The sequence below is a fragment of the Ornithorhynchus anatinus genome, chromosome X1 (genome assembly GCF_004115215.2).
Source record: "Ornithorhynchus anatinus isolate Pmale09 chromosome X1, mOrnAna1.pri.v4, whole genome shotgun sequence".
NCBI lineage: Eukaryota > Metazoa > Chordata > Mammalia > Monotremata > Ornithorhynchidae > Ornithorhynchus > Ornithorhynchus anatinus.
In genome coordinates this window covers 85,528,024-85,541,638 of record NC_041749.1, presented here as the reverse complement: position 1 = coordinate 85,541,638, position 13,615 = coordinate 85,528,024, and the positions used below count along the sequence as shown (strand labels likewise).

The 13,615-nt window shown below is 46.8% G+C and overlaps 1 protein-coding gene across 3 annotated transcripts in view; it reads right to left on the bottom strand.

Moving 5' to 3' along the window:
- Window positions 1–18: 18 nt before the first annotated feature.
- Window positions 19–13,615, bottom strand: part of USP4 (ubiquitin specific peptidase 4) — a 50,315-nt gene continuing 36,718 nt past the window's right edge. For all 3 annotated transcript variants that reach the window (XM_029050907.2, XM_029050908.2, XM_039910183.1), the window contains 7 exons: window positions 10,854–11,087; window positions 4,722–4,792; window positions 4,253–4,371; window positions 2,521–2,670; window positions 1,696–1,799; window positions 689–777; window positions 19–337 (listed from right to left, as the gene is read on the bottom strand). In XM_029050907.2, the coding sequence (XP_028906740.1) occupies window positions 182–337; window positions 689–777; window positions 1,696–1,799; window positions 2,521–2,670; window positions 4,253–4,371; window positions 4,722–4,792; window positions 10,854–11,087 (923 nt within the window). In that variant the 3' untranslated portion in view covers window positions 19–181. The remainder of the gene's footprint in view (window positions 338–688; window positions 778–1,695; window positions 1,800–2,520; window positions 2,671–4,252; window positions 4,372–4,721; window positions 4,793–10,853; window positions 11,088–13,615) is intronic.

Here is a 13,615-nt window from a genome sequence, read left to right as displayed (position 1 = left end):
ACAACCTCACACAACGGCTGATGAACATTCATGGGTCTTTTGTTGATCTATAACCAAAACCAAAGAACAGTACTTTCCCTCACGGGTGGCAATTTGTGCATCTGGGCAGCAAGAACGTCGAGTTGTTCCAGATGCATTTCCAACAGTGTAGTCTAGGGAAGTGGCTGGTCTGCAGGCAGCTTTAGTTGGTATCCATGCTACACAGGTCATCCTCCCCTTCCTCCTCCCGGTTCCGTTGAAAGCTAAGTGTCTCCTCGGAAAAACCTGGGAGCGAAGAGGGTGCTCTGCAAAACTCTACGTCGCGACGTTGGTAAAACAACACGTAGGCTGCCTTCGTCTGCAAAACAAGAAGAGTCATATTGATGAGATCCCATCTGTAGACAAGAATCCATTGTCCCGATCCTCTCCTTGTATAAATCTAGCAGCCAAAGAGAACACGCAGTTCACTTCCTCCTCTGATGACCCCTTGGTGAATTTTGCTTCAGGAAACCTGTACTGTCTCTGTACAGAGTGGGACCGATTTGAGGCATAGACCCACTGAGAAACTTTCATCCCTTCCAGCTCTCATTTCACACCAGGATGACACTGTGAAGAGAAACAAAAGCTGAGCCTAGAGGGACACCCATTTTCCAGGTTTAATCCCTCGGTCTGGTGATGCACACTGTGGGAGCTAATTAATGACACTTACCACAATTTGGTCTTCGGAGGCCAACGATACATTGCTATCATCAAAGTAGTACCATTTGCCATTCAGTCTGTTCTTTGCATATGCAGTATCTAGTGAGGCAACAAAGCAAATACATCATTACAAAATAGATGACAAATCTATGTGAGTTTTCTAAGTCCCGCCCCTACGTGTAGTTATCCCTCTCGTAAGGACTGCCGTTGAATTAACCGATACTTAGATCACCAGGCCGTGGGGGTGTTCTGCTTAACCAGAGAGGAGCCAGAACTCAATACTCCAATTTAGAATTCAACAGAAAAAGACAGAGCACCGGCCTAGGAGGCAGAAGGAGCTGGATTATAATGCTGGCTCTGCCGTGTGTGTGCTGCGTGACCGTGGGCAAGTCACTTCATCGGGCCTCAGATACCTCATCTATAAAATGGGGATTAAGACTGTAAGACCCAAGTGGGACATGGGCAGATTCAAGCTACCCCAGCACTCAGTACAGTGTGACAGATTCAAGCTACCCCAGCACTCAGTACAGTGTCTGGCACACAGTAAGCACTTAAATGCCATTCTTTTTTTTTTTTTTAAATAAAGTAGTATCAAAACCCAAGGATATTTAAACAACATTTTGGAATAAAAATGACAACTTTGCAAATACGATCTAGGACAAATGTGACCAATATTTCAGTCTGAGGAAGAATCCCTTAATTCAAGCTGAAGGATTTCTTAGATTAGACATTATTTAGCATTCAAGAAGCCCCGATTCTATTCAAGCCTAGGGAGAGCAATTCCTAAGTAAGATGATGATATTGGAGCTTAGGAATACCTGCCCAGGGTCCTTAGAGACAACGGTGAAGGTCCTGTCGATTTCAGAATTAGTTAATTCTCTTTACAAGAAAAAAATGTTGAGCTTTAAAAAAATTTTTTTTTGCTTCACCCTCTCCCCAGAAGCTTAATGATGGGCAGTGATAAACTAACTGTGTTGTCAAGACACTGATATCGCAGCTTCAGAGGCAAGTACTCACAGTGGCCGACTCCCATGGCTCCATAATGATTGGACACAGCAATAAGGTCATATATGTAAGGGCCTGCCGCAGGGTCACAAATGAATTCGGACATACACAGGTTCCTGAGGACAATAGACAAGCATTTCAATTCCACTTTCTTCGAGAGCTTTCAAAGTTAACCACCAAAAGGTCGCAGGAGTTGACACCTGCTTTAATGAATCACTTTCACACTCTGTCTGATGGCATGAGGTCTACATGTCTGCAATCTCTAAAATCAGGTACATGGGAATAAGAGGAGTTGGGGATACATACCAAAATGTACCCTAGACACAGGCACCGACTCCAGGGGAGCTAAGGGAATGGGGGTCTGGGGGTGGGGGAGATCTGCTCAACTCCCATAGCTTTCTGGGGCAGGGAAGGTAGCTGGGGCAGGGCAGGGGCAGGGCTGGGGTGGGGAGTTGCTCTTGCCCCCAGCCTCAGAGCCCTGTGAAGGGACCTTCCATCTCCCCGGCCTCCACCTCTCAGCCGGCCAGCAGCCACTGAGAAACGAGATGGGGACCGGAGTTCCAGAGCCACCTTGGAGGGGATGAGAGTTGTCACTTTGGGGCCGGGATCTGCGGTAATGGCTGCTGCCACTTGGAAAGCAACCCATCGGGGGAGCAACTACCACCGCCAAAACGCCAGCTCTCTGACCCTCTGCCCCACCCCGACGGGGCCCTCGGAAGCCCTGGTGACCGGGGAGGCGGGGAGGCACTCTTTTCTAAAGTACATCTCCAAAAAATGGCATCAGGATGGGATTACTATATAGAAGGCCTTCTGTTGTGATGAAGCGAAGAATCTTACCTTATGGGAAAGTCAACTTGGGTATCAAGTTTATCTCTCCAGTATCTGTTATATGAGAAACGTTTCAGATGAACCACCAAGATCTTTGGCAAGGACCAGAGGTCGAACTTCTTGGTGGCTTGTTGATGCTTCTTACAATAGGGACAATACCTGAGGAAGAAACACACACACTCGCATTCAACTCCTTGTTAAAGGGATTCATCTATCGGGGGGAGATGGGGTCTTTGATTTTGACATTATTTCAAAAAGACAGACTTGAAATCTGTGCAACATGAAAAGATCATTTTTCTTATGGCAAACAGCCCTTTCTCTTTGAAAATTTTGGGTAAGCACGTATTACAAATATATGTTGGGGGAAAGCCATTCATCTTTTCCATTTTACAAGATCCCCAAAAGGTCAGAGTGTGAACGGAACTGGATGGTTTATAGGATTCCAGGACTTACATTCACACGTTTCCTCCCTAAAGCCGCTACTAAAAATAACATAAAGACTGAGGCGTAAGGAGCTCTCCTATAATGCAGGGGTTGTGTTCTTGGAGAAACTCATGTCATGGGAAATTGTGTTATAGTAGCAATTGATTCAGTGAAAATGAATGGGTTGGGGGCAAATGGGAAGCAGTATGGCCTGGCGGAACGAGCACACACCTGCGAGGCAGGACCCCTGGGTTCCTAATGCCAGAGCTCTTCCACTTGCCCGCTGAGTGACCTGGAGCAAGTCACTTCACCTTTCTGTGCCTGTTTCTTCACCATAAAATGAGGATTAAAATACCTGTTCTCCCTTCCCCTCAGACTGAGAGACCCATGAGAGCAGGAAGCTGTTGCAGTAGTCAAGACAGGATAGGATAAGTGCTTGGATCAACGTGATAGCAGTTTGGGTGGAGAGAAAAGGCAAAATTCCTTCCTTCAAGGCCCTTAAAATCTAGCAGGACTAGATTGCCCACCTAGACGTACTCTTTACTGAACTCTCTGCTGCTCAACTCTAATCCAGCCATCCCATCAGCTAAAGTGACCTTCCTCCTATCAGCCTGATGACATCACTCCCCTTTCTCAAAAGAGGAAAGTGGTGCCCGGCTGCTGCTTGGATCAAACCGAGGGATGTAACGTTTAAGACCCTGAAAAAAACTTCCTGGTCTATTCTCATTTCCTACAATTTTCCAGCTCATCTTTTCCTCCCTACTAAATGAATCTGTTGCCCTCTTCCTGCACCTGACATTCCCACCTCCTTTGCCTTCGTACACATCCCTCCTTCTACCTTGAATGCCCACATGACTCCTCTTCACCAGACTGCACCTATCCCTTCCCTCTTTCAAAACTGTACTGCTAACACACCTGCTCTACAAAGCCTTCCGGTGTAACGCTACCCAACCCTAATGCCCTCAGCCACCAGCATCCATTCATTCCTATTTACTGAGAGCTTACTCTGTGCAAAACACTGTACTTAGAGCTTGGGAAAGTACCCTGTAACAACAGCCACATTCCCTGCCCACAACGAGCTCACGGTCTAAAGGGGGAGGCAGACATGAATAGGAGTAGTTACATAATCGGTTTCAAATGCTTGCTTGCATCACTATGTGCCGCTCTCTGTGCTATATATCTTTATGGTGGGTCTACCTTCCCCCAGTAGATTTTGAGGGCCTTGAGAACAGCATCTCTGTCTTCTACTTCTGACGCCCATGTAACGGAAGTGAGCACCGACATTTTCATTTGCCACAGAAGTATGGGACCTACTTACCAGGGATCATGCTCCCCAAGTGTTTCCATGGTAGTAAAGAGGCCTATACAATCTCTAAGGGCCACTGGAGCTTTCTTCTTCTTCTGGGGTTGAAGCATACTCCCATCTTTTTCATAGGCCTGTTGGGAAAGCATTCACTGTGTTTAGTGTGGAGTTGGAAACTACTTCAACTAGATGATAGGGCCTTCTGGTTTGGATACGTCTGCCGGCTCATTACGACGTTTCCGATGAAACGCGTGACAAGCCAGCAAAACGAGGGCTACTGGATACTTGCTTAATACTATTTGCTGGGAAATTGTGTTGCACTGTCACTTGATTTGAAGATTGTCCTGTCATTTCAAATGTAATGGTGACAACAGCAGCTATAAGCCCAGGATGGAGAATCCTAATCCATGTTTTATCTGGTCCATTCTTATATCGTATTTCGGCATCCAGCAGGGTGCGAAACTTAAGGCCCAAAATTACTGACCTCAGATTCCTGTTCATCATAGTAGAGAGACCGGGTTTCTGAATCCCAATCAACGGCAACGGTGGAGCGAGCTGTAAAAGAGAATAATAATGATGATGGTATTTATTAAGCGCTTACTATGTGCCAAGCACTGTTCTACAAGGTATCCCCTTATTGTTCACTGGCAGCAAAATGACTAGGCGAAAAACAATTTATAAGAAAGCTTTTCTCTTCAAGTTATGGGAAAATAGGGGATCAAATTCAAAAGCTCCCTTGAGCCTATACAGCCTCAATCTGCCTAGCCTCATACCCCCTGCCCACTTTAAACCTCACGACAGGAACTCTTTTCACCTTTGGATATTTCGAGTTTTGCCAAATCTTTGGAACTATCAGCGCAGAACTCTGAAATGAAGCATCAGTGAAACGCTTCTCCTCTGGCTATGGTGAAGTCAAAAGCAAGATTTTTGGCCCCACCGTTTCCTCAGTATTCACGGTCACTAGGACCAGTACAGACTGTTGACAGCCTGATGAATCTACATTGTATGCAGAAAGTTCGCTAAATGAATCATTTTCTAAGTTTCCCAACTACTTTGCAGATAAAATGGCTTATCTTCTAAATGAATTATCTACCTCCATAATAGCAGATCCTGTACCAGGAGATCACACTGGCATTAGCCTCCGGGTCTGGATATCAGCCAGGTATCCAAGGGGAATTTCCGGCTGGGCAGCAGGTAATGCGCTCAACTTTGGGGGCTCCTCCTCTGCCTCCCATCCCCTAACTGTGGAGGGCCCTCAAGGTTCAGTTCTGGGTCCCCTCCTATTCTCCGTCTACGCCCATCCCCTTGGAGAACTCATTCACTCCCATAACTTCAAATTGCACCTCCATGCGGATGATACCCAAATCTACATCTCCAGCCCTGATCTCTTTCCCTCTCTGCAGTCTTGAATCTCCTCTTGCCTTCAAGACACCTCTACATAGCTGTTCTCCCGTCACCTCAAGCTTAGCATGTCCAAAACAGAGCTCCTTATCTTCCCACCCAAACCCTATCCTCCCTGGACTTTCCCATGACTGTAGAGGACACCACCATCCTTCCTGTCTCACAAACCCATAACCTTGGCGGTATCCTCGACTCCGCTCTCTCATTCAACCCACATATTCAATCCATCATTAAATCCTGTCAGTCCCACCTTCACAACGTCGCTACAATCCACCCTCTCCTCTCCATCCAAACTGCTACCACGTTAATACAACCACTCATCCTATCCCGCCCGGATCACTGCATCAGCTGACCATCCCCGCCTCCTGTCTCTCCTCACTCCAGTCCATACTATACTCTGCTGCCCAGATCATTATTCTACAGAAACGTTCAGGGCACTTCCCCTCTCCTCAAAAACTTCCAGTCGTTGCCCATCCACCTCCACATCAAAAAAAAACTCACCAATGGCTTCAAAGCACTAGATCACCTTGCCCTCTCCTATCTCAACTCGCTACTCTCCTACTACAACCCAGCCCGCACGCTTCGCTTCGCTGATGCCAACCTTCTCACTGTGCCTTGGCCTCGTTTATCTCACCATCGATCCCTGACCCACATCTTGACTCCCCTCCCTCCTCAAATCCAACGGACAACTTACTCCCCTCCATCTCCCTTCAGAGCCTTAGTGAAGACACATCTCCTCCAATGCAAGGGGCAGTCCCTGACTCAACTCCCCTTTCCTCTTCTCCTGCTCCCTTCTGCTTCACCCAGAGCCCTGACTTGCTCGCTACGTTCACCTCCTCCTTCCCAGTCCCCCAGTGCTTACGTACAACTCTGTAACTTATTTATATTAATGTCTGTCCCGCCCCACTAGACTGTAAGCTCGTTGTGGACCGGAAATGTGCCTGTTTATTGAGGAATTGTCCTCTCCCAAGTACTCAGTACAGCGCTCTGCACATAGTAAGTGCTCAGTAAATACAATTGAATGAATGGATGAACCTGAAAGATGGACTTATTTTCTTCTTGGTTGGTGAGGGTCAGTCAAGGAAGGACTACGTCTATTGTTGGGTTGCGAGTCAAAACTTCCTTGTAGAAAACTAGGAAGGCTAGCTACTCAAGGTACCCTACTCTCACCTACCCAACCGACATTCAATAAGGCTATTAATTCTTCGTTCTGCTTTCCAAGCCAATTATTCCCCGTCTTTAATCGCCAAACTCTAGGGAAAAAGCTCTGGGGTCACGTAGAATCCCTTGACAACCTGGTTTCATATCTGACCCGAAAACTAGCAGAGATCCTGTTCCAGCGGTAAATCATCTACTCAGTAATGGGCAATAATCATTCCTCTATGTCAGTTCCTTTAGCTCTATTGGTACTTTTGATATTCCTTTAGCTCTATCGGTACTTCTGATACCGTCAGTATCAGGAATGATCTCTTGGGGAGGGAAGACACACAGTGTAATTTGGGATTACCCAACTATTATTATTACATCTGCATTGTACTATGTTTGTTAAGCACTTACTATGTGACAAGCACTGTTCTAAGTGCTGGAGTACATACAAGTTAATCAGGTTGGACATGGTCCCTGTCCCACATGGGGGTCACAGTCTAAAGAGGAGGGAGGACAGGAATTTAAGCCCTATTTTACGGATGAGGAAACAGACACAAACAAGTTCACTGACTTGCCCAAAGTCAGCCGGCAGGCAGAACCTGGATTGGAACTCAGGACCTGACTCCCAGGCTCGGGCTCTTTCCATTCGGCCACGCTGTTTAACTCCTGAGAGGTTCTCTCCTGTGGGGTCTTGCAGGATGCTAGTCTACCACTCTGACTTTAGTGACTTTCCCTGGCTATATGGTCGTTCGTACGACTTTGATGATGATGACTGCATTTGTTAGGTGCTTACTATGTGCCAGGCACTGTACTGAACACTGGGGTAGAAACAAGGTAGTGGTTTGGACAGAGTCCCTGTCCCACATAAGGTTCACAGTCTTAATCCCCATTTTACAGATGAGGTAACTGAGGCCCAGAAAAGTGAAATGACATGGCCCAGGTCACATAGTAGATAAGTGGCAGAGCTGGGATTAGAACCCAGGTCCCTCTGACTCCCAAGTCCATGTCACGCTGCAGGTTTTGGTAATTGCACATGTTTTCCTTGCCAGTTTTCAGTGTGCCAGTTTTGACTACTTGTGGTTTTCCACGACCATGGAAAACGTCATTTCAAGCAGACTGAGCTCAAACTTGGCTATCACTTTCCTGGGCTCACACTGTGTCTCTCCATTATTAAATCCAGAAATTCACTAATCAATATTAGAGGGAACTGATGTTTAAGCTTAAAATAATTACCACTGGTTAACAGTGCTTAGTTAACTAATACTAACTTGTAAAATTTAAAAGGTCCTACTCCCTTGTACTTAGACCGTGAGCCCCACGTGGGACAGAGACTGTGTCCAACCTGATTATCTTGCATCTACTCCACTGTTCAGTATACTGTTTGGCACACAGTAAGTGCTTAAGTACCATACAAAAATTTTAAAAGAAAAGCACCATCTTCTTGAAACAGGCTTCGAATACTCATGAATTTGTTTGCATCCCTTCAATCTCATCCCATGGAGGTAGGGCAATAACACCCTTTATTCCTTAAACCATTGGTTTTCCAACCACAGGTTTGAGAAGTAGCCTGGCCTAGAGGTAAGAGCAATGGGTCCGGGAGTCAGAAGGAACTGGGTTCTTGTCTCGATTCCACCACCGGTCTGCTGTGTGACCTTGGGCAAGTCACTTAACTTCTCTGTGGCTCAGTTACTTCATCTGTGAAATGGGGATTAAAACTGTGAGCCCCATACAAGACAAGGACTGTGTCTAACCTGATTTGCCTGCCTCCACCCCAGCGCTTAGAACAGTGATTGGCACATAGGAAGCAAAACAGGTATTCTCAGGAATATATCCCCTGTAGTTGACAAAAGGACCATATGTATCTCCACATAAAAATACTCATAAAATATGGGGAAACTACTAATGAGAGCCACAGGAAATAGACAATAAGATTCAGTAAAGGAAATAGCCTGAAAATATGGGGGAAAATTGACTGAGCAGTAGGTAAGATGATTTGTGTCCCACTTTTCACATCCATTCAATAGTATTTATTGAGCCCTTACTGTGTGCAAAGCACTGTACTAAGCACTTGACACTTTTGCAGATATGAAAAAATACTTGTAGCAAATAGAGAGTTCCTTTAAAAAGTCCCATTATATTAGGGCAAAGTTTTATATTACTACAATACTTAATGGTAGCTAATCAAAAGGAACTCAGCTAGCTCATTCATTCATTCAATCATATTTATTAAGTGCTTACTGTGTGCAGAGCACTGAACTAAGTGCTTGGGAAAGCACAATACAACAAACAACAGTGATATTCCCTGCCCACAACTAGCTTAAGGTAGGGGGTGGAGGGGAAGGTCAGACATCAATACAAACAAATAAAATTACAGATATGTCCTGTAAGGCTGGGTGGAGGGACAAGCAAAGGGAGCTAGTCAGGGCAATGCAGAAGGGAGTGGGAGATGAGGAAAAGTGGGGCTCAGTTTGGGAAGGCAACCTGGAGGAGACATGCCTTCAATAAGCCTTTGAAGGGGGAGAGAGTAATTATCAGATTTGAGGAGGGAGGGCGTTCCAGTCCAGAGGCGGGATGTGGGCTAGGGGTCGGTGGTGAGACAGGCGAGATCAAAGACACAGGGAGAAGGGTAGCACGAGAGGAACAAAGTGTGTGGGCTGGGCTGTAGAAGAAGAGAAGCGAAGTGAGGTAGGAGTGCTTTAAAGCCAATAGTGAGGAATTTTTGTTTGATACGGAGGTGGATGGGCAACCACTGGAGTGTTTTGAAGGTGCGGGGGGTGACATGTCCTGAACATTTTTATAGAAAAATGATCCGGGCAGCAGAGTAAAGTATGAACTGGAGTGTGGAGAGATAGGAGGCTGGAAGGTCAGCAGGGAGGCTGATGCAGTAATCCAAGTGGGATAGGATGACTGATTATATTAATGTGATAGCAGTTTGGATAAAGAGGAAAGGGTGGATTTTAGCGATGTTGTGAAGGTGGGACCGACAGAATTTCGTGATGGATTGAAAACGTGGGTTGAATGAAGAGAGGAGTCAAGGATAACATCAAGGTTATGGGCTTGTGAGAGGAAGGATGGTGGTGCTGTCCACAGTGATGGGAAAGTCAGGGGGGAGAACAGAGTTTGGGTGGGACGATAAGGAGCTCTGTTTTGGACATGTTTGAGGTGAGGGGAGGACATCCAAATAGAGATGCCTTGAAGGCAGGAGGAGACGCAAGATTGCATAGGGGAAGAGAGACCAAGACTGGAGATGTAGATTTGGGTATTATCTGCCCAGGGGTAGTAGTTGAAGCCATGGGGGTGAATGAGTTCTCCAAGGGAGTGGTTGTAGATGGAGAATAGGAGGGGACCCAGAACGGAACCTTGAGGGACCCCCACAGATAGGGGGTGGGAGGCAGAGGAAGAGCCTGTGAAGGAGACTGAGAATGAACAGCCAGAGAGATAGAAGGAGAACCAGGAGAGGGCAGAGTCAGTGAAGCCAAGGTTGGATAACATTTCCAGGAGAAGAGGGTGGTCCACAGTGTCGAAGGCAGCTGAGAGGTCAAAGAGGATTAGGATAGAGTAGAGGCCGCTGGATTTGGCAAGAAGATCATTGGTGACCTATGAGAGGGCAGATTCTATGGTGTGAAGGGGACGGAAGCCAGATTGGAGGGGGTCAAGGAGAGAATTGGAGGAGAGGGATTTGAGGCAGCGGGTGTAGACAACTCGCTCAAAAAGTTTGGAGAGGAATGGTAGGAGAGAGATGGGATGATAACTGGAGGGAGTTATGGGGTCAAGGGAGGGTTTTTTAAGGATGGGGAGACACGAGCAAGTTTGAAAGCAATGGGGAAGAAGCCACTGGAGAGCCAAAGGCTGAAGAGAGCTGTTAGGGAGGGAGCGAGAGATAACAGAAAGCTTTTTTAACTTCAGGCTATGGATTTGTTGTCCATTTTCCACATGAGACTAAACCCGGATACAAAATATTGATACAGAAAACAACTGGCTGCAGATCTCTTCTAATAAATCAGATCCCGAGGGCCAAAATGATATCACCTACTAAAATGACTTCCAAGAGTTCAAAGGAAATGCTTACAATTCAATTTCAGAAGTTTTCCATCCGCTGCTAGAGAGCTGATGTCGGTGGTTCCATAAGAATTCACAAGGCTGAAGCTGAAAAGTTTCTTTTTGTACATCTGGCCTGTAATCTTCTTCGAGATATATCTAGAAGGATCGTTTCCTAATTTTTCCTCTACACGGCCTTCAAATGAACAAGTCACTGTAGATGTAGGCGGCTCTCTATCTTCATTCTGGTGTTCCATCTCTTCTACTACAATTACAAAAGAAAAATACAAAGTTTCCTTTACTATGTGTTTGAACATTAGTTTAAAGTCATTCTCACTGCAATCACAGTTACCCTCAACATTTTTCTGCATTTGGAACCACAGAATAGTAGTGATGCTGTGTGTCTGGCCCTCTAATATATTTCGGCAAATCTAAGGCAGCCTTACCACTCTCCGCAGAAGAAAGTCTCTATTGGCTATGAACTTTCCAATGTTATCGTATATTGTGATATTTGGATAAAGTATTCAACGGAATAACTGAAGCTACAGTGAGCCGGCCAAACGGTGCTTCTTCAGACTTAAACAGGTTCCTTTTAAAAGGCTCCCTCATCCTCTGTTCGCTTCAGTCGATCAATTGTATTTACTGAGCACTTACTGTGTGCAGAGCACTAGACGAGGTGGGTGTTCTGCTTTACTAATTACACCCCTCTTCAATAGGTTTTACCCAATAGACACCTACCCAGACCCAAGCTCTGCCTCGTAGCAGAGAGCCGCTGCTGTTGGACCCCAGACTCCTCCACCAAGGTACTCCTGGTGCCTTCAGCCTCTCCAGTGCAGCTCTCTGGGCTTTGTCCCCGGCACGTCCCGCACAGCGCATGGCCTTGAGCTGCTGCCGATCGCGCCTGGACCTCTCCGCCGGACAGCTACCGTGTCCCCTCCGGGTCCCTGCTGCCCTACTCCCACACCTCTTGACATGCTACTCTGCCATGTTGCCCCTCCCCAGGATCCCAGGAGGCCTTTCTTTCACATCCCTGAGGGACCTCCATTCATTCATTCATTCAATAGTATTTATTGAGCGCTTACTATGTGCAGAGCACTGTACTAAGCGCTTGGGATGAACAAGTCGGCAACAGATAGAGACAGTCCCTGCCGTTTGACGGGCTTACGGTCTAATCGGGGGAGACGGACAGACAAGAACAATGGCACTAAACAGCGTCAAGGGGAAGAACATCTCGTAAAAACAATGGCAACTAAATAGAATCAAGGCGATGTACAATTCATTAACAAAATAAATAGGGTAACGAAAATATATACAGTTGAGCGGACGAGTACAGTGCTGTGGGGATGGGAAGGGAGAGGTGGAGGAGCAGAGGGAAAAGGGGAAAATGAGGCTTTAGCTGCGGAGAGGTAAAGGGGGGATGGCAGAGGGAGTGGAGGGGGAAGAGGAGCTCAGTCTGGGAACACCTCTTGGAGGAGGTGATTTTTAAGTAAGGTTTTGAAGAGGGAAAGAGAATCGGTTTGGCGGAGGTGAGGAGGGAGGGCGTTCCAGGACCGCGGGAGGACGTGACCCAGGGGTCGACGGCGGGATAGGCGAGACCGAGGGACGGTGAGGAGGTGGGCGGCAGAGGAGCGGAGCGTGCGGGGTGGGCGGTAGAAAGAGAGAAGGGAGGAGAGGTAGGAAGGGGCAAGGTGATGGAGAGCCTCGAAGCCTAGAGTGAGGAGTTTTTGTTTGGAGCGGAGGTCGATAGGCAACCACTGGAGTTGTTTAAGAAGGGGAGTGACATGCCCAGATCGTTTCTGCAGGAAGATGAGCCGGGCAGCGGAGTGAAGAATAGACCGGAGCGGGGCGAGAGAGGAGGAAAGGAGGTCAGAGAGAAGGCTGACACAGTAGTCTAGCCGGGATATAACGAGAGCCCGTAATAGTAAGGTAGCCATTTGGGTGGAGAGGAAAGGGCGGATCTTGGCGATATTGTAGAGGTGAAACCGGCAGGTCTTGGTAACGGATAGGATCTGCCTTCCACCACCCAGATGGGAACAGAGAAAAGCAGCTGCAGCACGGTGCCATCTCCATAAAACCTTGGGAAGACTGTGACGGTCACTGTGGTTGCAGTTCTTGACTGTGGACTCTTGAGCCGTGAGGAACCTGAAATTCTGTTCCTCTAGCCAGAGCACCCGGCCTTTTTGCCTTTATGTTGTCTTATTAGTAATAATAATAATAATGATAATGTATTAAGCACCTATGTGCCAAGCACTGTTCTAAGCACTGAGGTGGATTCAAAGTAATCAGGTTGTCCCACATGGGGCTCACCGTCTTAACCCCCATTTTACAGATGAGGTAACTGAGGCGCAGAAGTTAACCGGCTTGCCCAAGGTCACACAGCAGACAAGTGACAGAGCCGGGATTAGAACCCACGTCCTCCGACTCCCAGGCCCGTGCTCTTTCCACTAAGCCGTGCTATTCTGTTTCATCTCTCCTTATAGATCTGTCACCAGATATATGTCTTTTTATTTTTAGACTGTGAACCCCCAGAACAGTGACTAAATCTAATTTCCACCTGTGTACTCCTCCCTGGTACTTAGAACGGTGCTCTGCACACAGTGAGTACTTGGCATTACTACTACTTACCAATCAAAGGCATTTATTTATTGAGTGCTAAGTGCAGAGCACTGTATTTACGGTGGCTTCTGACCACCACATTCAAACAGTACACCAAGTAGATAAAGGGACAGTAAATACGAGCTTCTAACATGACAAAGGAAGAACTGCCATTCGTCCAACTCTATTGTACTGAAC